This window comes from Sarcophilus harrisii, chromosome 6 (genome assembly GCF_902635505.1).
Source record: "Sarcophilus harrisii chromosome 6, mSarHar1.11, whole genome shotgun sequence".
NCBI classification, from domain to species: Eukaryota; Metazoa; Chordata; class Mammalia; order Dasyuromorphia; family Dasyuridae; genus Sarcophilus; species Sarcophilus harrisii.
The window spans coordinates 182,188,275-182,215,303 of NC_045431.1; the positions used below are offsets into that span (position 1 = coordinate 182,188,275).

At 34.4% G+C, this 27,029-nt stretch overlaps 1 protein-coding gene across 4 annotated transcripts in view; it reads right to left on the reverse strand.

Annotated features, from left to right (window-relative positions):
• Positions 1 to 27,029, reverse strand: part of AFAP1 (actin filament associated protein 1) — a 222,814-nt gene that overhangs the window by 72,164 nt on the left and 123,621 nt on the right. For all 4 annotated transcript variants that reach the window (XM_003773408.3, XM_031941769.1, XM_031941768.1 and 1 more), the window contains one exon: positions 1,233 to 1,325. In XM_003773408.3, coding sequence (XP_003773456.1) covers positions 1,233 to 1,325 — 93 coding nt within the window. The remainder of the gene's footprint in view (positions 1 to 1,232; positions 1,326 to 27,029) is intronic.

Below are 27,029 nucleotides of genomic sequence, written 5' to 3' on the forward strand. Positions count from 1 at the left end.
CTCAAGGGAGCAAAGAAAGGTCCTTGAGTTAATCAATGGTTTATTTTAGCATTTACCATTTCCTATTATTCTTACCTTCCAATAAATAAAGAAAATAGAAAGGGATAGGAAAACACAAATAACTACTTTTCTGCAAAGCACATTTTCAGTGTTTAGTAATAATAATAACAACTCGTGTTTACAAAACACTTTATAACTCATATATTGCTTTCATATCCTTTATCTTATTTTAATCTCACAAAAACCCTAGAGATGGACAGGTTGAGGTATTATCACCATGTAATAAGATAGGAAGACCTAAAACTCAGTAAAAAAAATGACATCCAAAAGTAAATGAATAAAATTGGGGCTAAAAATAAAATCACTATTTCTGATTAGAATCAAAGACCTCTGAGAGCAAGGATGTTTGTATTTTTATATCTGCATCCTTGGGGCCCAACATAATGTCTTACAAACAGTATATGATGGATATATTTTTGATGAACTGGACTTCAGTTAACAAGTTGTAGGACTAGAACCACAACTTTAGTTTTGTGATTTCAAGCCCAATAATCTTTATACAAACTCAAGCTACCTTTCATGGACTAGGAAACTACATCTATTTCTGATGATATGCTTAGATACTTCATACTTTTATATGTCTGGTTACTGATTATCTATCAAAAGAGATTACAAAGTCTTCTATATCATCTCATCCTGTGAAATTCACAGAATTGGAAAAGATTTTCTGGGTGGGAGTCAGAGAGAGAAAGTGAAATAGGAGTTATATTATTTCTATCATACCCTGCTGTTCCTCATTCTGTCCACATTTTTGTGTCTGTGTATTTATCTATTTATTTTTCTTCAGGATCCTCCATATAAGACCATACACAACATTAAAAAAAATTGGAAATCTAAAAATTTGCAATGAAGAGATTAATAACTTATGCTATAAAAATGTGTGGCTAGCTCTTGAAAAAATTAACAATAAATATCCATTCTCTTTGAAAAGGAGAGCATGAACAAAAAAAATTTCCTTGGGAATAAAAGGAATGAGACATTCTTCTTCACTGAGCAAGACTATCCCACTGACTGTGGTTCCACAGTTTATAAAGAGATAATAGTTTGTCTTGGTCCAATGGAGAGATAAAGCAAGATTACAGATTTTTGTGTTCGGTACGAGAGAAATTGAAAGATGGCTTGAATCTGCTAATCTGAAGTTACATTCTTGATCTTCTCTTTCATGATATTACCTTTTCTAGCTCTGTCTTGTGCACTGGGGAACTAGAGGAAGGTCCATCTGAATCGACTGCCCCACTGCAATTGGTGTAGACTTCTTTTATAACCTGAAAATAAAAAGATGTATTTCATGAATATGGTACAATTCCATAGTAATAATTATCATGACAGTATATAATTTAATTATTAATTTCTATCTGTTATGTTATGATATAAAAATAATAATAACTAGCATTCGTACCACACTTTGCAAATCTTCAAGCCAGTTATCCACTATAATATGGACAGACTTGGAAGAGAGCTTAGAACTCAACTTGCCTCTTCATTTTATAGATAGGAAATTGTGCACAGAAAGATGTCATTTGTTCAAGATCACATAGCTACCAAATAGCAGGAACAAGGACTTGAACTCAGGTCTTTGGACTCTATAAGAAATGCTCTTTCTCTTATTCCATAATATACAACCTGAAGCCACATACTTTTTCAGACTACTGGTACAAAACACCACATTTCTCACACTGAAGAATAAACAGGCCAATATTTAACAGCAGTTAAACATTTTATAGGCTAGTCTTTTCTCTTTCCGTTTTTGGAACTATGTCTGCAATACTGAGTGAAAGCCTCGCCCCTCCTGGTTAGAAAAGAAATGCAAGAGCCCACAGGGGTAGTTTTGCAACATGATCTCCATAGACACAGTTATATTAATTTGGCTTGGACTGGACTGGAAATGGGATGAGATCCAAGAACAGGACAGCATGCCCAGCCATTCAGTTGCCCCGGCTGCTCTTCTATGAAGAAATAATGAAGTGTTGACCAAAATTCAGATACTGAGCTATCACTGCTGCTCAGCGATCTCACTGCAGTGATGTATTTTCTTGGTAGTTAACCATAAAGAACTCAGTGTGGCTCACAATAAAAGCTGCATCCTAAATCAATTGTCAATTTAATTCAGCAAAAGTTAAGTGCTTATTCTCCAGGGCAATGAGGAAATGGGGATGGAAATGAGTTCTGCCTTCCAGGCTTACCTAAGAAATTTACTGTCTATTGAAGGGAATGAGATATATAAACACAAATAACTTTGGATTCGATTTTGAGGTGAAAAGTACCACAGAGGCTATCTAATCCAATATTGTTGTTTTTTTTTTAATAGCTAAGGAAACTGAGGCCCACAGAAGTTAAATGGATTTGCCCCAAATGCTTCAGGACTAGAATTTGGACTCATATGATTTGATTCTAAATGCAGCCCAAATATGATGCAAGGTATCATGTGACAGAAGGTCAGAAAAAAAAAAAAAATCCAGAGCTCTAGAGAAATCCGAGTGTGGAAAATGGAAATCTGAGCTGGGGCAATCTGGAAAGATTTCATAGATACCACAAGATCTGCAGTAGGCTCTGAAGGCCAATTTTCCATTAATTCTAGCATCTTCTTGACTTGTTCTTTATAATCTATCTTGACTCCATTCAAGAAATTGGACAGGCAAAGAAAAAAATCTTATGATTCAATTTCCTCTGCAGAGACCATCACTATTTCATAAATACCAGAAAATGACAAGTAATACTTGAAAAGCTTCCAAAATTCTGTGTAAAGTCTTTTATCCTAATATCATAACTATTTCCCCTGAATGGGTACTTAACAGCCACAAAGGAATATTGTTACTAATTTGGTTTCCTACAAGTCCTATATTTCTTTTTACCCACTTGAGCATTTTTAGAACCCAAGATTTCTTCACTTGTAAGGGTTGATGAAATCAACTCAAATGCTTTCAGATTTCACAAATGTTTCTGGATTTCATAAAACCCACATCTTGCACAAAGGATTACATACAAGCTTCAAGATGCATGTACATATCCCAGATATACAGCTAGATGACTTTAAAATTATAGATTTTCAAGATACTGAGCACTTTAATAGGAATAAAAATGGCTTGCTCCTTAAATACACTGAAGAAGAAATTTCATCAGAAGATAAAAAGAAATTATAACACAAAAGATATAAATTTGAAACAGCATACATAAATCATTCATTCATGTCTAGAAGCAAAGGTCTCATCTTAGTGTCTCCCAAACCACTCTGCTCCCCAAATCATTGGTCCATTTTTGCAATGCAAAACTAAAAAAAAAAAAAAAAAAAAAAAAAAAAAAAATTGGAGGTGTTTTTTATTTAATTAATTTTTGTTTTTACAAATTCATTCTCATTTTCATTTGGAAACCCCCAGATAATCTAGTCTAATCCACCTTATTATATAGATGAGAAAATTGAGAGGAAGGTCACAAAGGAGTAAGCAGCAGAGAAAGATCTGAACTCATATTTATGCTGAATCTAGTGATCATCATACTATCCTACACTATCCTAGATAAACTTTTCTACTACAATTTGTAGAGGAAGAAATAATTATTTTCTAAGAATGAACTAAGTTTGTGCATTTGGAGAAAAATGAACCATGATGGAAAAAAGTTCAGGAAAAAAATAATGAAGTCTCACAAAGTTATGAGAAATCCAATCTCTTACTCATCTCTCTCCATGACACCTTTCCCCTTCCTTTTTTTCTGTCGGAAAATGCCCTCTTTTCTTTGAATACATAAAGCACTTTGTTACTTTTCAGTGCATGTAACGATGATATTTTCCAAACTAGAATATCAAGATACATTATCTGACAACTCCTGTGTATCTGAATGGGGCAAAATACTTGAAATCTGTTAACCCAAAAGAAATCCCTTCATGAAATTTTCCCTTTTAAGAAAGTCCAGCATAAATCTGAATGCCTGCATTCAGAGAAAGTAGGACGGCAGCCACAGAGGACAATTGCTCCAGACACCATTCATTATCCTGGCTGGTCCTTCAACTACTCTCATGATTAGGTCTGGTCTAGTCTCACTTTATGTATGTCTGATCTTTATTTCATAAACTTGACCAGCTTTTATCTGGTATCTCATCCTGAAGAACCAAGTTCCAAAAATGTCTTCAAAAACCCTACAGATGTATGTACATATGTACAGATGCATGTACATATCCCAAATATACAGCTAGATGACTTTAAAATTATAGATTTTCAAGATCTCTTGCTCTGAGAGCATGGCTGAGTGCATCACATACTAGACTTAAAGTCTGGAAGCCATGGATTTATAAACTGGCTTTGACACCTATTACCTGGAGAACTTTGTTGTGGTTGTTATTCTGTCATTTTCATTCATTCATGTCTGACTCTTCTTGGCCTTATTTGAGGTTTTCTTGGCAAAGATACTGGAGTGATCTGCCATTTCCTTCTCCAGCTCATTTTTACAGGGGAAGAAACTGAGTTAAACAGAGTTAAGGGATTTGCCCAGGATTACACAGCTAGGAAGTATGAGGCCAGATTTGAATAGGAAGCCCAGCACTCTGTGCACTATGGTGCCACGTAGCTGCTCCCTAGTAAGTAACTTAATTTCAATGAGGTTCCTCACTTTGCTATTTTGTAATTTCTATATTTTAGACTTGTTTTGAGGTTTTCTGTACATAAAGTGCATGGCCAAAATAAAGCTTGTTGAAAACTCTGTGTAAATTAGGTTTATCCTGCACATAGAAGTTAGATATTCATGTTGCTGCTGGGTTTTTTGTTGTTTTGTTTTGTTTTAGTTTTAGTTTTAATGTTTTTTTAAATTTTAAATATCACCTTACCAGATTTGCCCCGATCAACTAAGGAAGTTGGAAAAACTCATTGAAGTCCTTTGATGTGGAATGGTTGGAAATTGACTAAGTATAATAATCTTTCAGATATTCACTGTTTTTCAAAATGTTTCCGAATATCTTATCTGCTGTCATCTAATTTAAACATTTTTTAATTTATTCAGGATGGACAATATTATCCAGTTTTACAGGTGAGGAAATCAAGGCTCAGAAAAGTCAGGTAGCTGTCTCAAAAATATAGAACTGTTGAACAGTAGGACAAGGTCTAGAATCCTGGGTCCCTAATCTACTGTTCTCTACATCAAGATGTTTTCCACAAATTAAGTTCAAGAAATTTTACAAAAGTATCTACTATGTGAAAAGTACCTATAATATGGTAGTAAGAACCAAGAACACAAAGATAAAGTCCCTGCTTTCAAATAGCTTATAGACTGCTTTTTAAAAAAAAAAAAGTAATTTCATTTTTATGAGGAATTTCCAGAGAAGAAACTTCCTTTAGCAATATAAGTAACCAAGTGCTATGCAATTTATATTCTTATAAAAGCCAGGCATTGAGCTAAGTGAGCTGTCCCTGTCAAGCATCCAATATGTGCCAGATGTGAGACTTAAACCAAACCTTCCAGACATCAAAACCAGCTCTCTGTCTATGAGGACAATTGTCTTTCTCTGTTTTATGTACATTGTTTTGTTTTTTACTATTTTGAAGTTTCCTCTACTTTACTTTCATCACCAAATTTTATTGTTCTTTTTTGGTCATGTCCGATTCTTTGTGACTCCATTTGGAGTTTTCTTGGCAAAGATTGTGGAATGATTTACCATTTCTTTCTCTAGCTCATTTTACAGATGAGGAAACAGCTCAACATGGATTAAATGACTTACCCAGGGTCACAGTTAGCAAGCATCTGAGGCTAGAGTTTGAACTCCGTTCTTTCTGATTATGGAACTAGCTCTCTATTCTCTGCACTACCTAGCTGCCTTATATAAGCATTGATCTAATCAGGACTTTTATGTTGGGGTAAGATAAGTATAGTACAGTAGAAAGTGAATAGGGATAAGATGTCATAAAATCTGGGAGTCAGATTAAGAATCAGAAATTCAATCTCTTCTATATATGAGACATGGATTCTTGAAAAAAAAATCACTCAATGGTTGTTTTTTTTTTCATCTGCAAAATCTGTTGAACTTGAAAGTCTCTAAAGTGCCTTCTAATTCTTAATATTCTATGTGAGTAAATCTACCACCTTCCATACAATATCATCCCACCTCAATTATATATTTATATTAACAATAAGCAAAAACTAAAATAAAAGAATTTCAGAAGGCACCTATTCTAAACTATACCTGCATCAAGAATCCCAATCAATACCATTTCTAATAAGCAGTCATCCAGGACTACTTTCTGAAGTAGCTCACTCTACTTTGAGGTAATTGGTTTTTAGAAGATGTTTTTGTGGCTGTTTTTAGTCAAAATGAATTTTTTTTCTGCACCCAGAAATTATTCCTAGTTCTTCCCTTGAGGGCCAAGGAGAGGAAAATTCTCATCTAATTGCATTTCATCTCCTTGAAGGAAGCTGGGATATACTCCCTAATTCTCTTCCTTCTCTATTACTTCCTCGTTTGGAAGTTCCTTCAGTGGATTATCTATGTAGCATGGTCTCTATTGACCATCATGATCAATCTCCACTGGTCACTCTCTTGTTTCTTAAAATTTGTTTGCCAAAATTTATCCAAATGGGGGCTAAGTGCAGAAAGATAGAGTCTTCCTTCCATTACTTTGGACACTAAACTTCTTTTAATGAAACCTAAGTTTTTTTCATTGCCATGTCACATTGTTGATTTATACTAAGCTTGTGGTACATTCTTCTCTCTGATCTTTTCCCAGTTAGCTACTGTCTAAACTTTCCTCCCTCATTCTGCATTGAGATAGTAATAATAAGAAGATATATGAGAAATAACTATTAAAGATCACAATAACATTTGTACAAAAGTTGCAATTAGGTGTTCCAGCTCTCATCTCACATTCATTAGTTTGTCCTCTATACTTAGAGCAAGCACAGATTTCACCCAGACCTTGTCTTCATACCCCATTCTACATCTTTGCTAGGGTTACATTAGCCAGCTATGAGAATTCCTGCCAAGATTCTGCCCTTGAGCTCTAGAAAATTGGCTAGAATGAGTCACAGAGGAAAGAGAGACTTGAAAGAATGCTGATCACTGGCTGACCAATCCCTAATTCCAGATAGAAAGAGCCTTTATGTCGATTTGATAAGCTTCAGAAACAAACTCTATGGTGATTCCTGGCATTAGACTTTTTGCCTGTTCTAAGGACATTCTCATTTTCTCTTTGTTTTCTCTAAAAGGGGATCTATCTTACAAACCAGTTAGGAATTACAACCTGGTTCTAGGTTATGGCAATTTCTCATGTCTCTATGAGATTACAGATATGTCCTTTTTTCAATCAACAGGCATTTCTGTGCTCAGAACTGTCCTAGGCCCTATGAAGGGACACATAAGAAACATAAGACATAGGACCTGAAAATGGGAAAGGACATTAGAAGTTATCCAGTACAACTTCCTGGCTCAGGGAGTTGAGATGATACCCAAAGTCACAAACACAGCCAAGAACAGAGTCAGTACAGGAAACTGGGTACTCTGACTCCAAATCCAGTATTTTTATTATTATACCACATTGACTACCACTGTCAAGAGATCACAATATTTATAGAAACAAGATTAACATATATGGAACAAATTTCTTCTCTTTCTTCCTCTATTTAGAATGACAACAATACTGAGGCCTTAAAAACCTGTACTTCAGAAATGCTACCCAATGACGAAATTGATGGCAAAAATAATGTTGATATCTTAAATAATTTTTAAAAGGTGGTGGCCATAAATAGAATGGAATTTCAAGAAATTCTTGAGATAAACAACATATACTCAGCTAACACATTAACTATATGAAAGCAGAACAGTTCAAAATAGCTGATGATATGATCTTTAGTTTTCTTTTCTTTTTTTGGGGGGGTTGTATTTAGTTAGGTATCAACTATCATGAATCTAGAAATGAAACATCATGATCAAATGAATTCTCCCAAAATATTTGACAGAAAACATAAAAATATTTTAGGACCTGCACACCACAGAACATCACTGCCATGATAAGGACCTCAGAAAGAAAGGAAAACTTCTAAAGAAAGGCATCAAACATCATCATGGCAGAAACAATTTAAGAAAACAGTTGGCTCCATATGAAAAGCCACTGGAGGATTACATTGATATCTAATGAGCTAAAATACAGAGAAAAAAATGAAATATCATATTACCCAATGAAAGAAACATGAGGGATGGAATATGAAAGATAACAGACTTTCAGAACTTGCTCATATCTTTCTTTAAGAACTGAAAGAAAAAGCCAAAAAGATATGTCAATAGGATGAGTTACAATGCAAAAAACAACTAGTAGTAATATAGAGACGTAGGAATATCGTAATCATCTCAAGGGTCAAAAGAAATCCAACATAACAAAAGCACAAATAGGAGTAAACTCCAAACAGAAAGTTTACATACTATTGATATAATAGATGATAGAAGAGTTTTATATATATATATATATGTATGTATATGTATATACACCATGGCTGAAACTCTAGCTTCTCTATAAAGGTGAACCTTAGACACAGTACTTGAATTACTAGGGGGTATAGAGCTAACCATTGTGTTGATACTGGATTTTAACCCTACTCCTGCCTGATACCACACTATTCACAAAGCCACATGTCTTAATTTTTACACCAAGCTATGCCATTATTATTGCTTGAGATTCACTGGATTGATCAAGTAAATCCCTGGCTCAAAAGCCTTTGGTACCTCCTTATTTATTATCTAAAGGATAAAATATCAAGTTCTTAACCTGGTAGTGAAGTGTTTTAGCAATCTTGCTCCCTTACAATCTTCTTTCAAATTATTTCCCCACATATTTTCTGGAAAATCTGGGCAACTGATTGATTCTTCTTTAAGCTTCCCTTGTATTCTCCCATTTCTGGGCATTAGCCCAGGCTATCACCAAAAGATTGAAATCTGGAGAATAAGTTTATGGCACAATCCATTGGATAGATGACAAGCTGTTCCTCCAGTTGATTTCTACCTCTACAAATGCTTCCAAATATTCCCAAGTTGAAACTGATCTCTCCTTTATGAAATTTTCCTATCTGTTTGCCTGCATCCTTTGCTTGTCCTTTTTACATTCAATCTTGGATTGTCACACTTCTAAAATAAGCTCCTTGAGGGCAGGAACTGGAATGATTTTAACCATAATGTCTAGGAAACAGTAAAGTCTTTAAAAAGTTTGCTAATTTATTTAATTCAAAAATAAACATCGGAAAATAATCTGCTACCTTAGTCACCTATGTGACTCATTGCATAACTGTGATGAGATTTGGATTTATTTATTATAATATAAAATAATAATAATAATAATAAATATAATATAATAATAGCAGAGAGAAGTGGTAACGGTAGCAGCAGTAACAAGAGGAGGAGGAGGAGAAGGAAGAGGGAGAGGAAGAGGAGGAGGAGTAGCAGCAGCAGCAACAGTAGTAATAGTATTTTAAAACAGCATGATCTAAGAGATGTAGGTATGAGATAATGACCAAGTTAGTTCATTTCTCTAGGCTATAGTTTTATTATCTCTAAAATGAGATGCACGCAATGATATTTAAAGGCTCCTCTAACTCTAAATGCCATTATCTTGAGCACAAAGATTAAAACACATGTTGGTGAGCTGGGTTCAAATGTATAAGCCCAAATGCTGCTGAAAACAAATTGTTATTTGTTTTGTGGGATTTCTGTTTGCTTTCAATTCACAGACTCCCTCCAGAAATACAATCCATGCACATTTTTAAAGAAACCTGACCACTCCGTTTCTGGGAACATTTGCTCTTGTCTTCAGCATGACCTTCTTGTTTCCAGCATCTGCTCCCACCACCCCAGTCAGTTAATGTTGGCAAGAGTTGCTGGTAATGGAAGTTACAGACAGAAAGGAAGGGGGCAGATTTGGCAAAACTTCTTGAGTATGTGCAAAGTCATGCACTCTATTAAGTGCTGTTCTTTTCATACTTCACATATTTGCCCAGAAAACTTGGTTACAAAGGTTCTCACTAGCTATGGAGGAAAACTTGAGTTTCAAAAGATTGAAATCTGGAGAATAAGTTTATGGCTCAATCCACTGGGTAGATGACAAGCTATTCCTCCAGTTGATAGGAATGGTATTAGGATATAAATTACCATTTAATTGTTAGTATAACATTCCATGCCAGAGACCTGTGACTGATTAAAGAGGCAGGAGGAAGTGTCTTGATATGGGGGAAAAGCATTCACTGCAACTAGAATCAGAGAGCTTGCTTTGAATCTTGAATGTAAGAAAGTTTACTTCCAATTCCTGGGTCCCACTTTTTCTCTTCTGTAATGATGGGGAAGAACTTTAGGATTGTAAGATCCTAGGACCATAGGATAGTGCTAAAATTAAAACACACACACACACACACACACACACACACACAACCCCAAAACACTATGATGACAGCAGCAATACATTGGGACTGTGCTTTTTTGGTGTATTTCAAAAGCCCTATCATTCCATCCTTAGTCTTTCCCTTTGTAGATTGTTAGATCTTAAAAATGACTTTATGGACCATCTCTCTACTTGTTCCACTATCCTCATTTTGCAAGTGAGGACACTGGAACTTCATCCAAGGTCATATTCATTGAAGAGCCAAGCCTTAAAATGAAGCTCCCTGTCTCCTGGTTTACTATGTCAGTGACCACTTCAAGTCACCTCTCTTACACAAAAACCATATGATATAGACAGAACAAGCACACTGATCACCTATCAGTGGATGAAGAAACTGAGAGTCTGAGATTCCAAATGATTTGTCTGAAGCCATAAAATAAGTTTCTTTGCCAAGAAAACCCCAACTAGGGTCAAGAAGAATTGGACACAAATGAAACAAAGGGAATGATGAGGCTGTCACAATAAATTAATCAGCAAGAACTACAGAAAAGGCCTCCTAATGTCTAGTCATATGCTCTTTTCACTATAGCTTGGTAGGAACCAATCTGCTTAAAAAAAAAAGAATGAATTTTAAAAACAAAGATATGATTTTTATAAGCTGAGCTGGAAATAGGTGATATATGCATTAAAACATCTCATCTATACATTAGATCGGTGATTATAAAAATGGTGAATACCACAGCTGGAATAGACTAAAATTTCCAAATAAATAAAAACAGAATATGTTTATTTAAATAAAAGCTTTGGCATTCCCTAGTCCCACAGTCCATATTTACTTTTCAATTGTATCCAGGGTAACAGTTCTGATTCAGAGTTACCCTCAACCAATTATATATATTGTTTTCTGTAGTTAGAATAATATACTACCATCTAAGAACCTATTTAAGTTTTTCCACAAAATCAGGACACACAGACTAAAAAGAATATACATTTGATGAAACTCTATTAAAATTGTGAATTTTGAGTTTTGTTTTGTTCATGATAGGGTGGTAAGAGGAAGACATGGTGATTTCTTTGATATAAGAAAACTCCATTGCAAAAGCCACTTCTCTCAGAGATGTTTTAAAGGTAGAAAATACAAGAGTTGGCAACAAATTAGATAGGTCAGGTGAGTATAAGTGAGAAATCAAGGATGACAGTAAGATGGTGAACCTGGGAGGATAATAATACCTTCAATGGTAGTTTAAAAAAAAAAAAAAAAAAAAAAAAAAAAAAAAGAAGAAGCAGCTTGGCTCAGGGGAGGGTTAAGGGGGAAATCCAACAAGTTCTACTTTAGAGATGTTGATTTGAGCCTTCTATAGGACATTCACTTCTAGTAGTTGGAGATATAAGACTGGAGGTCAGAAGGGGTAGGGTTTAGATATACAGGTATGAGAATCATCTGAAGTGAGAGAATGCATAAAAACTGATGAGATCATATTTAACATGTATAGGACTGCTTGCCATCTGGGGGAGGAGGTGGAGGGAGAGGGGAAAAATCGGAACAGAAGTGAGTGCAAAGGATAATGTTGTAAAAAAATTACCCTGGCATGGGTTCTGTCAATAAAAAGTTATTTAAAAAAAATTGATGAGATCAGAAGGGAAGAAGAAAAGAGGGTCAAGGACAGATCTGTGGAGGAAGATCTAGCACCCCCAGATCTGTGAAGGAAGAACTAGTTAGGAGACAGAGAAGGAGTCAGACAGATAAAAGTAGAACCAGGAAAGATTAATGGCTCTTTTTGAGTCATTCTATTCATGACTACTATACAGATCAATTCTAATCCATTCAGTTAACAAATATCCTTTTAAGCACTTACTGCATAAAGAACCCAGAGGTCCACTAGGGAGAAAAAATAAGTTTGATAACATTGTGTTTCTGTCCTCATTGATTTTATAGTCTAGTGGGAGGGATGACAGACTTAGATTATTCTTATATACTGTATTACATGATAGATGCATTGGATCAGTGCAAAGGAATGTACCATGAGGTCACAGAAGGATACAGTATAAAAATGAGAACATCAAATTCCTATGTCTTATAAGAAATATTAATTAGGTGGATTAAAATAAGTCCCTTTAAATAACATCCAAGGACCACAAATTCCTTTTGCTAGTGTTTTCCTACCACAGAATTTCTTAAACTCCTATTTAAATTTCTCTTTAAATTACTCAGACACTTCTAAGTGCCCATATTCCCAAGTTCCCAAAGTCATACCAATTCCTCCAATGATCTCTTAAGAGATTTCAGTGGTGTTCACTAGTTATAGTAATAGGATTCAATCTCAAATCTTTCTCAATTTTTGACAAATTTTCTAGTGACATTAACAATGATTACCTATCATTCTTCATACATTGGCTAGTAATCTGAAACCTCCTTATGTGGTTTTCTGTCTAGACTTTGATTGACTTGAGTTTTATCAGCTGATTCTGAACACTTCCCCATCCAGTAATTTGGCACATTCTCCTAACACACTTGGCCCCTTGTTTAAAATAATTTTACCATCCATTCTCAGCAACTCAATAAGGTAGATAGAAAGTACCCATATTTCAATTTTTGAGCTTAGAAATATGAAAAATAAAAGAGCATATGATGTATTCTATTATTTCTCCTCTAGACTTTAGACCAGAAATTCTTTACTTTTCTGTGTCATGGACCCCTTCGGCAATCTGTTGAAGTCTGGGAACTTCTATTGAGAATAATGTGTATATGTATATATATATATATATATATATATATATATATATAGTCTGTATTCCTCTTACAAAGGAAATTAATTATAGTGGAATACAGGTATCAAAAAAAAGTTAAGCAACATGTTCATGGTTCACTTAGGAACTCCTAGTCTAGAATCATAAAGAATTTAAATGATAAGACCTTGGAAATGGCACATCAAGACACAAAAATCATAGAACAGAAGAGACAAAAGGCATATCAGAATATAGAATTCAGAGCTGGAAAAGACCAAAGAATATCAAATACTATAGCTGAATAAAGCCTTATAAGATAGAATGGTTCCTTAAATAGGTTACAGTATATGAAAATAATAGAACATTATTGTTTTATAAAAATGACGAACAAACTCATTTTAGAAAGGCCTGGAAAGATTTAAATGAACTGATGCTGAGTGAAACAAGCAGAACTAGACTATATCTTACACAGTAACAGCAAGAATGTACAAGTCTAAAAGACTTGGTTTTTCTCATTATTTCAGTGATCCAAAGCAATCCCAATAAATTTTCGATAGAAAACACTATCTGTATTCTGAGAGAGAATTATGGACACTGAATGTAAATCAACACATGCTATGTTCACTTTTTTTTCTTTTTCTTTTATTTTTTTTTCTCTTATAGTTTTTCCCTTTTGTTCTGATTTTTCTCTCCCACTGTGATTCATAAGGAAGTGCTTTTTTAAAAAATAAACATATATGTATAGCTAGAGAAAAAAATATAATAGCCAAAATTATAAAAATAAAAGCTACTCTCCAGTTAAAAAAAGAAGATAGAGTGGTGAAACTGGAAAGGGTCAAAGATTAGAGAATGTTGGCACTAGAAGAAATCTAAGAACATAGAGAGATGGAGATGGAAAAGAATGAGAAATAGATTTTGAGAAGGAATCTTAGAACATGAAAGGTTAAAGGTGGAAGGAACCTTAGAATATTGAATAATGGAAGTGGAAGATACCACAATATGGGACACAAAATGTTAGAGCTTTAAGGCATTTTAAAAATCATCTAATCTGACTCTTCCATTTTACTCTGAGTTGATCAAAGATACAAGCCAAGAAATTATTTGACTCAGCAACACAGGTATCTTGGCAGTTTTTTGGGATTCTGATGTTAGTGAAAATAACAAGGGTGAAAAGGATGATAACTAGCACTTTTATAGCATTTTAAAGTATTCAAAGTGCTTCATACAAATATTAGGTCATTTATCTCCTCATAATAACCCTATAAAGTAGGTGGTATTATTAGCTTCATTTTACATATGAGGAAATTGAGGCAGACAGAGGTTAAGTGACTTTCCTAGGATCACACAACTAAAGACTATATTTGAGCTCTGACTTTCCTAGCTTTCAGCCCAGCACTCTTTCCTTTGTACTACCTAGCTCCCTTTTATGACTTGAGGAAGACATTCTGTTGTAACTGAGCAGGGCTCTCTGAAATGCTTAGCACAATTTCTGGCACACAACAGTCAGTAATAAATGTTTACTGTTTGAGTGATGTCTAGAACAATTATTTATAGTAGGTTGTTATTGAAAACTACCACATATTAGGTTAGAATACCATACAGAAATAAATAATTTCTTTTCATCCTTTGGAGAGGGAGCCACAGCCCAATTTGGGCTGAAAATAAACATTTCTATGTACTTCCTATGAATGACGGAGCGTCTGCTGAGGTATGACTGGGCAGTAGGAGGATGGCCACCAAATTGATTTTTTTCAATAGTATCCTACAATTTTGTACTTAGACTACCATTGTTGTTTTAAAAGTATAGCTCCTTCCTTTGCTCTATTTTAAAAAGAGGTTTGGTTTCTTCCCATGTAGTGGGTCCTATAATTATAATGCCTGGGTTTCCCCATTAGAGGGCATGGGGCACATCAGTCCCCAGGTATCTAGGCTTTCTTCCCAGTCAGTCAAACAACTTTTCCCTTATTATGCACTTTGTGAACCATAAATCCCTCTTAAAATGTGCATATTTGTTATTACTTTATTTTGATTGTTTCCTTACCACAGAAAAGGGTAAAATTACAAAGAATCACTGGGGATTTCAATGGTGCATTCCATTTGTATCAGGAGAAGAACAAAGTTAGGGGCAGAGAGTGATGCAATGGAAAGAATCCTGGACCTGGAAGCTAAAACAACTTAATTCAAATTTGCCTTCAGACACTAATTGTATGAAGCTGGACAAGTCACTTAATCTTTTTCTATCTGTTTCCTTACATATAAAGTGGAAATAATAATGGTATCTAATTTCCAGGATTGTGAGTATAAAATGATAAAACATTTATAAAGTATTTTACAAGTTATATAACTGCTAAATATTGTTGTTTTTGCTGTAATGATGATGCTTTCGACTATGGTGCCATTGATTGAGCATTCATTTTCCATTTGTAGATTTATAGTGATGAGAAATTCACTAGACTTGAAGGTATCACATCTTATGTGTGGATAGGAAATATGTTTTTGTTTTTTTCCTGATACTGAACCTAATGTTGAAATCTGACTTTCTACAACTTTTACCTATTTTTCTCATTCCACATCAAGTCTCATCATCCTTCTACAAGCCGGTCTTCTGACTATATGAAAACAAAATAACACATCCTTCCTGAGTCTTTGGTTTTTTTCAGTGCTTTGCATATGAAATATCTGCAGTTGTCCTATGGACTCAATTACATATCACATTGTTTTTTTTAAACCATTTTGCCAGAAAAGGGAAGCTGCTAGACCTGTAATTAGATTGATGTTTAGAACTCCCAGTAAGGAATACCATCTATCAATTCAGATCAGTACCAGATATGCAATTTATGGTCTCAGGCAAGGGGCTCTTAAACTTTTTTTGTGCAATGGAACCTTTGAGTATATGGCCATATAAAGCAATTTTGGAATAATATTTTTAAATGAATAAAACAATTTATGCATATGATTACAAACCAAAGCAATTATATTAAAATGATTATTAAAGTGTTGGGATTTTTTTTAAGCTGATAAATGCCAGATTCAGAATGCCTGTTTTGGAAATTTATCAAGAGACCTGAGGGTTAAATGATTTGGCCAAGGTCACAAAGCCAGTATGGGACAGTATGTATGGAGGGATGGGAGGAGAGGAAAGGAAGAGGGAACTTAAAATGAGGTCCTGCAGGCTCCAAAGCCAACTTTCAGTCCACTATACTATGAAGTCTAGAATTAGACACAAATTTTCCAAAAAGAGTGTGAGAAGGACAAAGGATAGTGGGACTATCACTGTTTCTATTCTGGAAACTACATTTTTCTTCAAGGAAGTTAAGATACCAGTTTTATTATTATTGTTTTTGCTATGGCATAATGTTGAATTCTATTAACCCTGCAATCTATTAAAATCCCAAAAGTATTTTTTCACACAAACTGTGGTCTAACCTTACCTTCCCATCTTTGATTTTGTCTTGAGTACAAGACTTGATGTTCATGCTTATTAAACTTCATCAAATTAGATTTAGCCCATCATGGTATTCTGTCAAAATCTTTATGGATCTTGTTGCTACTATCCAGCAGTTTAGCTATTTAAGCCAGCTTTGAGTTGCCTGTAAATTTCATTAACATGCTATCTAGGCTTTCATCCAAGTCACTGGTGAAAATATTGAACAACATAGGGTTAAGATCTAGCAGGCTCAACTAGAAACATCCTTCCAAATTGCCATTCATCCATTAATCAATATTGAGACAATAAAAGAGCTTTGCAAATTCCTAAACAAACCACAAACAAATAAACAAATTATCTGTTTGATGGCTTCAGCTCATGCAATTATGTCTGAGCTTTATAAATATTAAATTTTTCATGTGAGAGCCAAGTTTAATCAAAACTTTCCTCAGTTAATAACTCATAAGTCATGAATAAATAAGCATTGCATTTTTTAACCAAAAGTATAATAGAAAAAATAACTTGCAAATGACGATTCTATGTCTGGAATCTGTGGTAAATGGAAAGAACATTGGCTCTCCAGTCAGGGAGTGTGAGTTGAAAGTCTTATGTTTACAGTATATCTGCTTATCAGTCATTTCCCTTCTGGGCTTTAATTTCTTTATCTCTAAAATGAGAGGGATTAGACTAAGTAGTTCTTGAGATCCTTTCCAGCTTTAGATTTATGATCTTAAGTCTGATTCTATCTTTATTATATCCATATAGATACATGCAGAATAGGTATGTGTGTATATTGCTTATATTGCTAAACCAGATGTAAATTTATCCATATATCAACTATATCTGGGCCACCAGGAGTTTAGCTGGGAGAAGTCCAGCCCTCTCCTCTTTTCTTCCTACTCATAGTCACTCTGATTCTGAATATACCACTCTCTAGCACCCTGCTCTATAGCAGATAGGGTTGGATGGGTAGAAACAAACTTGGAGCAAAAGAAAGTGTTAAGATATAACTGAGAGGCAACAATGGAATCTAAGACTAGAAAAGTTGATAATGGAACATAAGGCATAAAATAGACTATTTTCAGATGGTCAAGAAAGGCAACAGAAAGGAATTAGAATAATAGATAAGGAATTCCGCCAAAACGAAAGTTCTTTAATCCTAATGTACAGAAAGTGATGTGTAGGGCTCATTAAGTTTGGATCTGAGACAGAGTTCTGAGCTCATTAGGCCAATAAAGCATTGCAGCTTTGTATGACCACATTCTCCTTATCTGTTAACTCCAACTCTTTTTTTTTTTTAACTTTTTTTTTTTTATTTAATAGCCTAACTCCAACTCTTTATGTAACATTAACTCTCCTAAGTATTATTTCCTAGTGACAAATTTCTTCCTATTAAATGATTCCAAGTAGAGCAATGGATATCACATAAAGGACTTAGCAAGAAAGCCCAGGAAATATCCAACTGCTGAACCAAGTTCCAGTTCCTTAACTCTTCCTCTCCTTGCCTTCCCTCTCACCTTTCTATTTGAATTCTATTAACATAGGGTTTTTTTTTTAATTTTCTTTTTTCAATTGGGAGACTAGGGGGATAGGATGGAGATAGAAGGGAAAGAATGAAAGTCTGAAATTAAAATAAAATTCATTTTTTTTAGAAAAGGGAATCCTGTTTCTGCCATTTATGAGAAATAGATTTTGGAGTAATGGACATTCAGGATGAAATCTGATCTATCTTTCAATATTTATTTTCTGCAAAACCTGTTTTCAGTTCAGAAATATATTTAACAGACTATCCTGTATTGGAAATAAACAAACAATCCTCACCCCAAATTATACCCCAAAAAATAGAAAGAGAAGAGACTAAGAGGTTAAACACACAATCTAAGAACTGCTCCCCCACCCTAAAATGATAATACATAGGGAAACTTTAATTTTCTTCTAAACAACAGGATTCAATTCAATAACCATCAACTAAATATATGCTAGAATCAGAACTCTGAAACCTAAAACATCATTTATTCAAAACCCTTCATTTTATAGAGAAAAATAAAGTCCCAAAAGGGGACAATCACAGAATCATAGGATGTCAGAGGAAGAAGGAACCTTAGAGTCTAGATCATAGGTTAAAGCTCAAAGACATCTTGGGAATGATCTAATTCAACTCTCTCATTTTGCAATAGTGGCTCAGACAGTAAACTGGGCTCGAGGTCACAGACACCCTAATAGGGTGCAAATGTTAATTAAGCAATTTTCAAAATACACCATGAATTAATACAAACTATATTACTGTGGAAATCATAAATTAGAAGTCTTTTTTAGGGGGTGGAGGAAGTAGGATAAGAATACCAAGCCAAGGAATGGGAAAATACACACACATGTGCACATCTGTGGAAATAGGTAAAAAGACAAAAATACAATAATTCTAGGTTATTTGTCCAATAAACTCAGGATCACAGAGCTAGAAGAGATCTCTGAGTTTATCTGGTCCAACCTTCTCATTTTATAGCCAAGGAGATTAAAGACTAAAAAAAGATTAAATAAATTGGCCCAGATCATGCCAAGATAAATGAAAACTGGGGCTAAAACTCACTAAGTAATCTGCCTAGTCTGGCCCCAACTCCCAATGCGAACAAGTTACCCTTTCCAAATCTCATTTTCTTATCCATCAAATGTTGATATTGGATGAGTTCTTGGGTTTTTGTGTGTCACAGACCCCTTTAGCAGTCTGGCAATGCTACGAGACCCTTCCTCACAATGTTTTTTAATTGCATAAACTGAAATTCATAATATTGCAAAAGAAACTAATCCTATTGGGTTGTTGAAGCTTTTTTTCATTGCTGTTCATGAACCCCTAGATTAAGAACCTGTCTACTAGTGACTCCTAGAACCCTTGATGCAAGATTCTATGACTCCCCAAACATTCTGGTTAAGAAAGGCTTAACTATTAAAAAAAAAAAAAAAAAAAAAAAAGTGACATCACCCAAATTCCAAAATGTTTGGGATCTCAATTGTCAAAAATCCCTGTAAAACTGCTGTTAAATACTAGTCCCACCCTTGGCAGAAATGTACTTGTCCATTTCAGTTAGACTACCTTATACAAGATGACTAGTGGCAGCCATCAACACAGAACTAATTTTTTCTTCTTTTTTTGTTGGCTTAACAAATTAATTTAATTTAATCATATTTCCTTTTTAATTTCTTGGCACAAGAATATTAGAAATGCACTTGTCCACTTCAGGTAGGCTACCTTGTACAAGATAGTTAGTGACAACCATCAACACAGAAAGATTTTTTTTTCTTTTTTCTTGGTTTAACAAATCAATTTAATTTAATAATATTTCCTTTTAATTCCTTGGCACAAGAATGCAGGATTTCCTGGATAGGTGCCAGAGCCCATAGCATTCATTTCCCAGAAGCACTAAATACCAGGAAATATAATTTAAGGACACCATGGAGGATAATAAATTATTAAATATTACTAAATTAAAATGAAATTCCTTTGTAACCAAGGCGAGACCATTTATTCATTAAATTCAGTATTCATTAAATTCGTTAAAATCAGTATTTAAGGAGGGAAGATAATATTATCAAATAGTAAATTTTAAAATGAGAAATGATTGCATCCAGATAAAGAACTGGATAGAAGATAAATAGATGTATGTGTAAAATAATTTTATACATTTATGCCTATTTGTTGCTTTGAAGCCACATCTAGGATGTGGTGTAAAAAATATACATGATAGCTTTATTATATATTTAAAGTAACAGCAAGTTGTATGCAATAGATTTGTAGTTTCATGTGCGATCATCTTTTTTATTAAGCTATGTCATGCTTATTTTTTATACAATTTTTTAAATGAAAAATGAAATAACAACATTGGAAATGGCCTACAAAGCTCCTGACCATATTTAGCTTCTACTAATAATTGGACAAACAGCAAAGGGTCATCTTTACTCATAAGACAAAGCCAAGGGCTTTCTTCCCTAATTTTTTGGATGCCCTTTTCCATGTGCTGATTTTGGAATGTGCTTCTTAAAGTATAATTCACTTCTTTCATACAAATGAACCTAACAGCTTATATTTCCTTAAACTACTCATCTTATGAAGTATACTAGGAGAGTGTCAAGGTTTTGGGGTGTGGTATCAGAAGGTATGGCTCCGAGTCCCCAATACTTTGACAAACCTGAAGCCTGATGGCATTGGGCTTTGCCTTCATTTCTTTCAGCCTCTATTTCAACAACTTAAAATGGAAATAATCTTTTTACTTCTTTCTTCTTAGGATTGTGATGAATATCAAATGAGATAGAGTTATATGCAACTTTTCTGGTTCCTATTAACATTAGCTCCTTCCCTCTGGGATCCCTCAACAATGAGATGATTGATATCAGTTCCAATGATCTTGTGATGAAGAGAGCCATCTACACCCATTTGATTTACTGTCTATAAAATAGATGGTTGTATCCAGAGAAAGAACTATGGAATCTGAATGTAGATCGAAGCATACTACTTTCACTTTTTTGTTGTTTTTTTGTTTCTCCTAGCTTTCCCCTTTTGTTCTAATTCTTCTTTCATCACACAATGTGGAAATATGATTAATATGATTACACATGTATATTCTATCATTGCTTGATGTCTTGGGGAGAAAAGGAAGGATAAAAATTTGCAACTCTATTACAAAAGTGAATGTTGAAAATTATTTTTACATGTAATTTCTTAAAAATAAAATATTACTAAGTAGAAAAAAAAGAAAATAGATGTGTTTTTTCCTATCAAAATGCAAACTCAAAAAATAATTAAATAAAATAAAAAAGAATGCAAACTCTTTATAAGAAGGGAGTTTTTTATGGCTTGTCCCATCTCTAATGCTTAGAACAAAGAAAATGCTTTAAAAATACTTACTACTCCAAAATTGCTTTTGTTCCAACAAATCAAATTCTTTTTCATTTTCAACAAATGACAAAGTCATTGAGAGAACAGATCCTTTCACTCAAGCTGGCTACAAAGATATAGTTAGCTGTAGAATACCATTTATAAAATCCTGTTCTCAAGCCTTCATTAAGTGTGCCTTTGACTCATAGTGGATAATTTTCATAGAGATTTTTGACAGAATGGAAAAGGAAATTGGGTTAGTAGTGACTGACTGATGCTTACTTTTTATTTTTAAGAAGTTTTATTCATTTCATTTATTTTCAATTTAATACAATTCAAACACTTTAGTAAGCACTCACCATGCACATGATTTTATGCTAAATCTGGGCATACAAATATATCACAATACAAACTCTGCCTTTCAGGACTTTCTTATACATGAACACAAATTGCCAAGATGAAAGGAAAAATGAGATTGGTGCAAAAAAGAAATATAAGCAAGGTATTATGGAAAATTTAAGGAGGAGCTAATAATCAAAAGAGGAATGGAAGTGTCATGGAAGGCCTCATGAAGTGGGTAGCACTGAAGGTAATCTCTGACAGAATAAAGCATCTAGTACCAATGGGATTTGGAAGATAGAAAATTAAAGGAGTCCATTTCAGGCATAAAAGAGGGTATAAACAAAGAATGCAAGTGGGAGACTTTGGAATTCACAGTTTAAGGAGATTTGCTGACAAATAGCAATTTCAAAAATCATTGGCTTTGCCATCATCCATGTCAGAAGGAAATCTTCTACTCAACAACAAGAAATCACAATTTGGAAATTACAAAACCAAATGAACCAAATGAACTATACAAGCTGACAAGTCAGTAAACATCTGCAAATCTCAGTTTCCTCATGAACAAATTGAGGTGACTCTAAGATCTCTTCAAGTTTTATAGTTATAATACTGTCTACTATTTGTGTTCATCACAGTGCTGGTAGGAAGGAGAGAGAATACAAGAAAAGAATATATTTCTGTCACCAGGGATTTTAAAGTATTAATAAGGGCAATGGGAAATGTTTTTAAAAAGAATGAAAACAACACAAAGTCTTGTAAACAGTTCTTAATTACGTAACATAGTCATGACTATTAGGAGAAATGATAAAAGAAATTAAGTTATGGGAAGAGTTCTTTCTCCTAAGAAGTTTTTAGTAAGAGGTGGAGCATTGAATAAGAAATGCCTTCTTATTAGTAAGTTCATTTCAAATCATTTCAAGAACGTGACTCACCATGAGAACTTAGCCTTTTAACCCTATGAGACTGGGAATATGCCACATGTGTTTAGCTTCACCTCTACAATCCCAGGAACTAGCCACTCTGTGAGATACAATAGGTGTCCAGGAGGGTTGCCCCCTCCCTGACATCTACATTTATCAAGTCATATCTTGGAAGCCCATCTGGCATTTCCCTCTCTTATACTTGCATTTCAATAGATAAGCGGGTTAGCCCTTTTTTCCTATATAATCAGTCCAGGTTTATTCCTCATTTGGGCTTCACCCACGGGGAGACATCTGCCTGGGACTAATATTTTTCCCGATTGAGCTGCAATGGGGCCCCCAGCTGTGCTCCAAGATCGGTGATGTACACTATCTCTCTCTCTCCTATCTTAGTTATAGTTTTCCTTATTCTTTGTCTTTTATGCATTATTTGTTGTATTGGTTGTTATTGTAGGCAATCTATTCCGTGTATTATGTAATTAAACTTTATGTCCACTTTAATTGAGTTATAATTTTATTTTCATTTTAATTGAGTTAAAAAAGGTTATTCAAAGGAGCGTTCCGAACCTATTCTTAAATTAACAGAACAAGCATCCACCAAGATCAGGGTTAAAATAAGCAAAAGGCAGCTTTCTAGAGCAGTATCTTGTCCACTGCTCTAGTGGGTGACTAACAGAGCTCAATCCCTACTCTGAAACTATCTGTGGGATCTTTGAGCCTGTCAAGTAACTTTTCAGTCTCAGTTTTCTCTTCTGTCAACTGAAAATAATCATACTGTACTATCTCCCTGACAAAATTGTTTTTGATAAAGTACTTTGTGAACCAAAAATTCCTATGGAAAGGAGAGCTTTTATTAGTTTTACCATAAATCAAAATTAGGAGTTTCCTGTATGTCAAAAAGGAAATGGAAAACAAAGTTCTTCCCATTACCCAGATGTGAGGGGCCTTTCCTGCAGACTGTTAATTAGCTGACTGCTATGTAAGCCTACAACCAGAACAAAGGTAAACAGAGCTATAGAGAAAGCCAATTCATTAAAATGGACTTAACAGAATTTCACAATCAGTTAAACAAGTTGTGAAACAGACTCTGGAATTTGAAACTCTGTGAGATACTGTGGTTGTGAATTGGATTTGAAAGCAGCAAAACTAGGTTTCCAATTCCAACTCTACAACTTGTTAGCTGTGTGACCTTGGACTAACTAGTCCCCTCTCTGCAATTAAGTTTCCTCATAGGTAAAATGAGAGGAACTGGACAAAATGATCTCTAATATCTCCTCCAGCTCTAAATTCTTCGATAATGCTCCATACCTATTATACTATTCCCCACTTCCTTCTTTTGTGATTCAGTCATTTCAATTGTGACCAACTCCTCATAATGTCATTTGGAGTTTCTTTGGCCAAGGTACTAGAGTAGATTACAATTTTGTTTACTAAATCATTTTACAGATGAGAAAACTGAGGCAAACAGGGATAAGTTATTTGCCCAGGATAACATAGTACATGTCTGAGGTCAGATATGAATATATTACATTTATAATTAATTGCAGGTATAAAAACAAAACTCATACTTAGCTTATGCCATTAGTAGTTTTTTATCACATTCAGTAAATACCAAAGAATCTATCAAAAACTGAAACCTTGATTATAAATGCATTCACTGTATTATTAACATTTTTATGATTATTATATTTTCCTCTACCTAACCTATACCCTTGCCATTCTTAAAGCTGTGTTAAACCTTTTTCAACTAGTTTGGCCCCAAAGGATCTTTCTTTTTCTTTTTCTTTATATCACTTACAATGTGAATCACATTCATTTTACATAATCTTATGTGGCTTTCTTATTGTAATGCTTATGAAATATTTAATAAAAATTGGATTCCTTTGGCATTACTTTGCATTAATTTTGCATTTTCTGAAAGGGAAATATGAACAAAAGCACAAGAGAATCTCAGAAATCATGTGATTCAAAACCTTTATTTCATAGGGAAAGAAATAGAAGCCAAGAAGAGGAAATAGCTCATTCAAGACAGTGAATTGCAGACCCCAGATCCTCTGAGGAAAATTTTACTTTTCTTTCAACTACACCGTATTAATTCTCCAAAATCAAAGATATTTTTGATTTTGTAGCCATGGTTTCCTTGTTGTTTGTTCTCAAAAAGAATCATGATATCAGGGAGGGGATGCTCTGACATGCAAATTAATTGGATTTAAATAAGGGAGGGCTGTGGAAAATCACCTGGCTCTCTTTCCACTCTAGAGTCATGTGGGTCGAATGGTCAGATATAAATTGGGACAACTGGAGATAGGCCTGATGCAATGGGAAATCTTGAACTTTGTAAGCTAAGGTTTTTAACAAGTCTCAATTTGACTGAGGCCATAATCCTTTCAATGATTAAGGCTAGGCAAAAATTGAAGCAAAGTATGGACTCTTACTTAGTTAAAAAAAAAAAAACCTTAATTAATTAATTAATGTGGGAGGGGAAGACACAATTGTTTCTGACTGTGTAACCTAATGATAATGACAAAAGAGCAAAAATTATTGATACAAGCTCATAAAATATAAAAACATCATGTAGAAGCATCAAATAATTTTACAAAGGAAAAAACAGTCTCAGAGCATAAAGCTAATTAATGAAATAACTGGTTTGGTGTTGATCCCTAGTTCAATACTTTTCCCACTGCATCATAAGATACCACGATGATGAAAGGGTATGATTGGTTTTCAATCAATTATTTTGCAGGCTGCCACTGATTAATTTCAAAGTTTTGAAAAACTCTTGTGTTCTTACTCTTCACTCAAGTGTCATTGGCAAAAGAACCTTGAAAGGCACAGATGAGAAGGGAGAGATTGTTCTATGACCATATAGAGTGATGGAAAATGTTCCCAGACTTGGGTTCACATGCTGTTTCCAACTTTTTCTACCACTGACAGCAAAAGCAAGTCAATCAGCCTTTCAGAGTTGCCATTTTCATAAATGTGGATAAACAATTAATGTAAGTCCTATGACACAGAGTTGTTGTGAGATCAGTTATGTGAGCCAAACTCAAACTATATCAAGTAGAGGGTAGGAGATAGAGAGTTGACTTTGAAGCCAAGAAATGAGTCTGGATGACCCCAGAAAGTTACTTAACCTCTCAGAGTTATAAGCTGCAGATAAGGTGTCAACCTACATTGGTAGAAAGAGTTTCTTCAAGTGAAAGTTCCTTATATGAATGAAGTCACAGACTAAATCCCTATCCTGACCCTATACTCCCTCTGGTCCCTATTATGTCACTAGGGTGTTATTTATATATAATTAAAAAAAAATATATATATATATATATAAATAGCATGGCACTCTGTACAACATTGGCATCCATTGAGTTGAAACAAAAGTTTTATTTTTCAGTTATTTTATAAGATTGAACATTTCTCTAAATAAGTTAGACTTCAACTGAATGGAATTTTCAATTAATCAGGATCCTGTTTCCTTCATAATTTACTTTGAGCAGAGCTATAACTGGAGTGGGGTGACTGACTCATACAGGGCAATAAAATATAGAGATACAGACAAGACTTGTTTCTACTTGTTGAAAAAGTAAATTTAGGATCTAATTAGCCAGAATAATTGATTAAAATAGGAAAATGCCAGATGACTTATATAATTTATTATGGCCTCTGGCTCCTGTAATAAAGGGGAAACTCACTCTGTTACCCATGAAGCCTTACTATTTGTCTCAAAGTCTTGTCTCATCTCCTACTGGATTTGTACTAAAATGTTGGTGACAAGGGGCTTTTTGTACTCCTTCCCCCCACTACATTTTATATAGCTGGTTACTTATATATTGTCTCCCCTAATTAGAATGTAAGCTCCTTGAGTGCTAAGAACTATTGCTGCCTTTTTTTTTTTCTTTAACATCCTGGTTTTAGCACAGTGCCTGGCATAATGTATTTAACAATAAAGAGTAAATGGAAAGCAGTCTTCAAAGGGAAGGCATTAGACGTTGGGGGAACCAGGAAAGGGCTCTTATAAAAAATGTGTTCTGGGACAGCTAAATAATGGAGGTCTGGCCCTGGAATCAGGAGGACCTGAGTTCAAAGATGGCCTCAGACACTAACTACGTATTTGATGCTGGGCAGGTCACTTACCCATGATTAGAAGAAGAGGAAGAAGAAAAGAAGAAAAATAAGAAGAAGAAAAGAAGGAGGAGGAGAAGAAAAAGAAGGAGAAAAAGAAGAAGAAACAAAGAAAAACAAGTAAAGCAATAAAATTACCTTTTTCACTTTGATATTGGCAATTAAGGAAAATATTTCACAAGATAACAAAGGAAAAAGACTCAGTTTAAATCCTAAACTGAGTAACCAAGCTC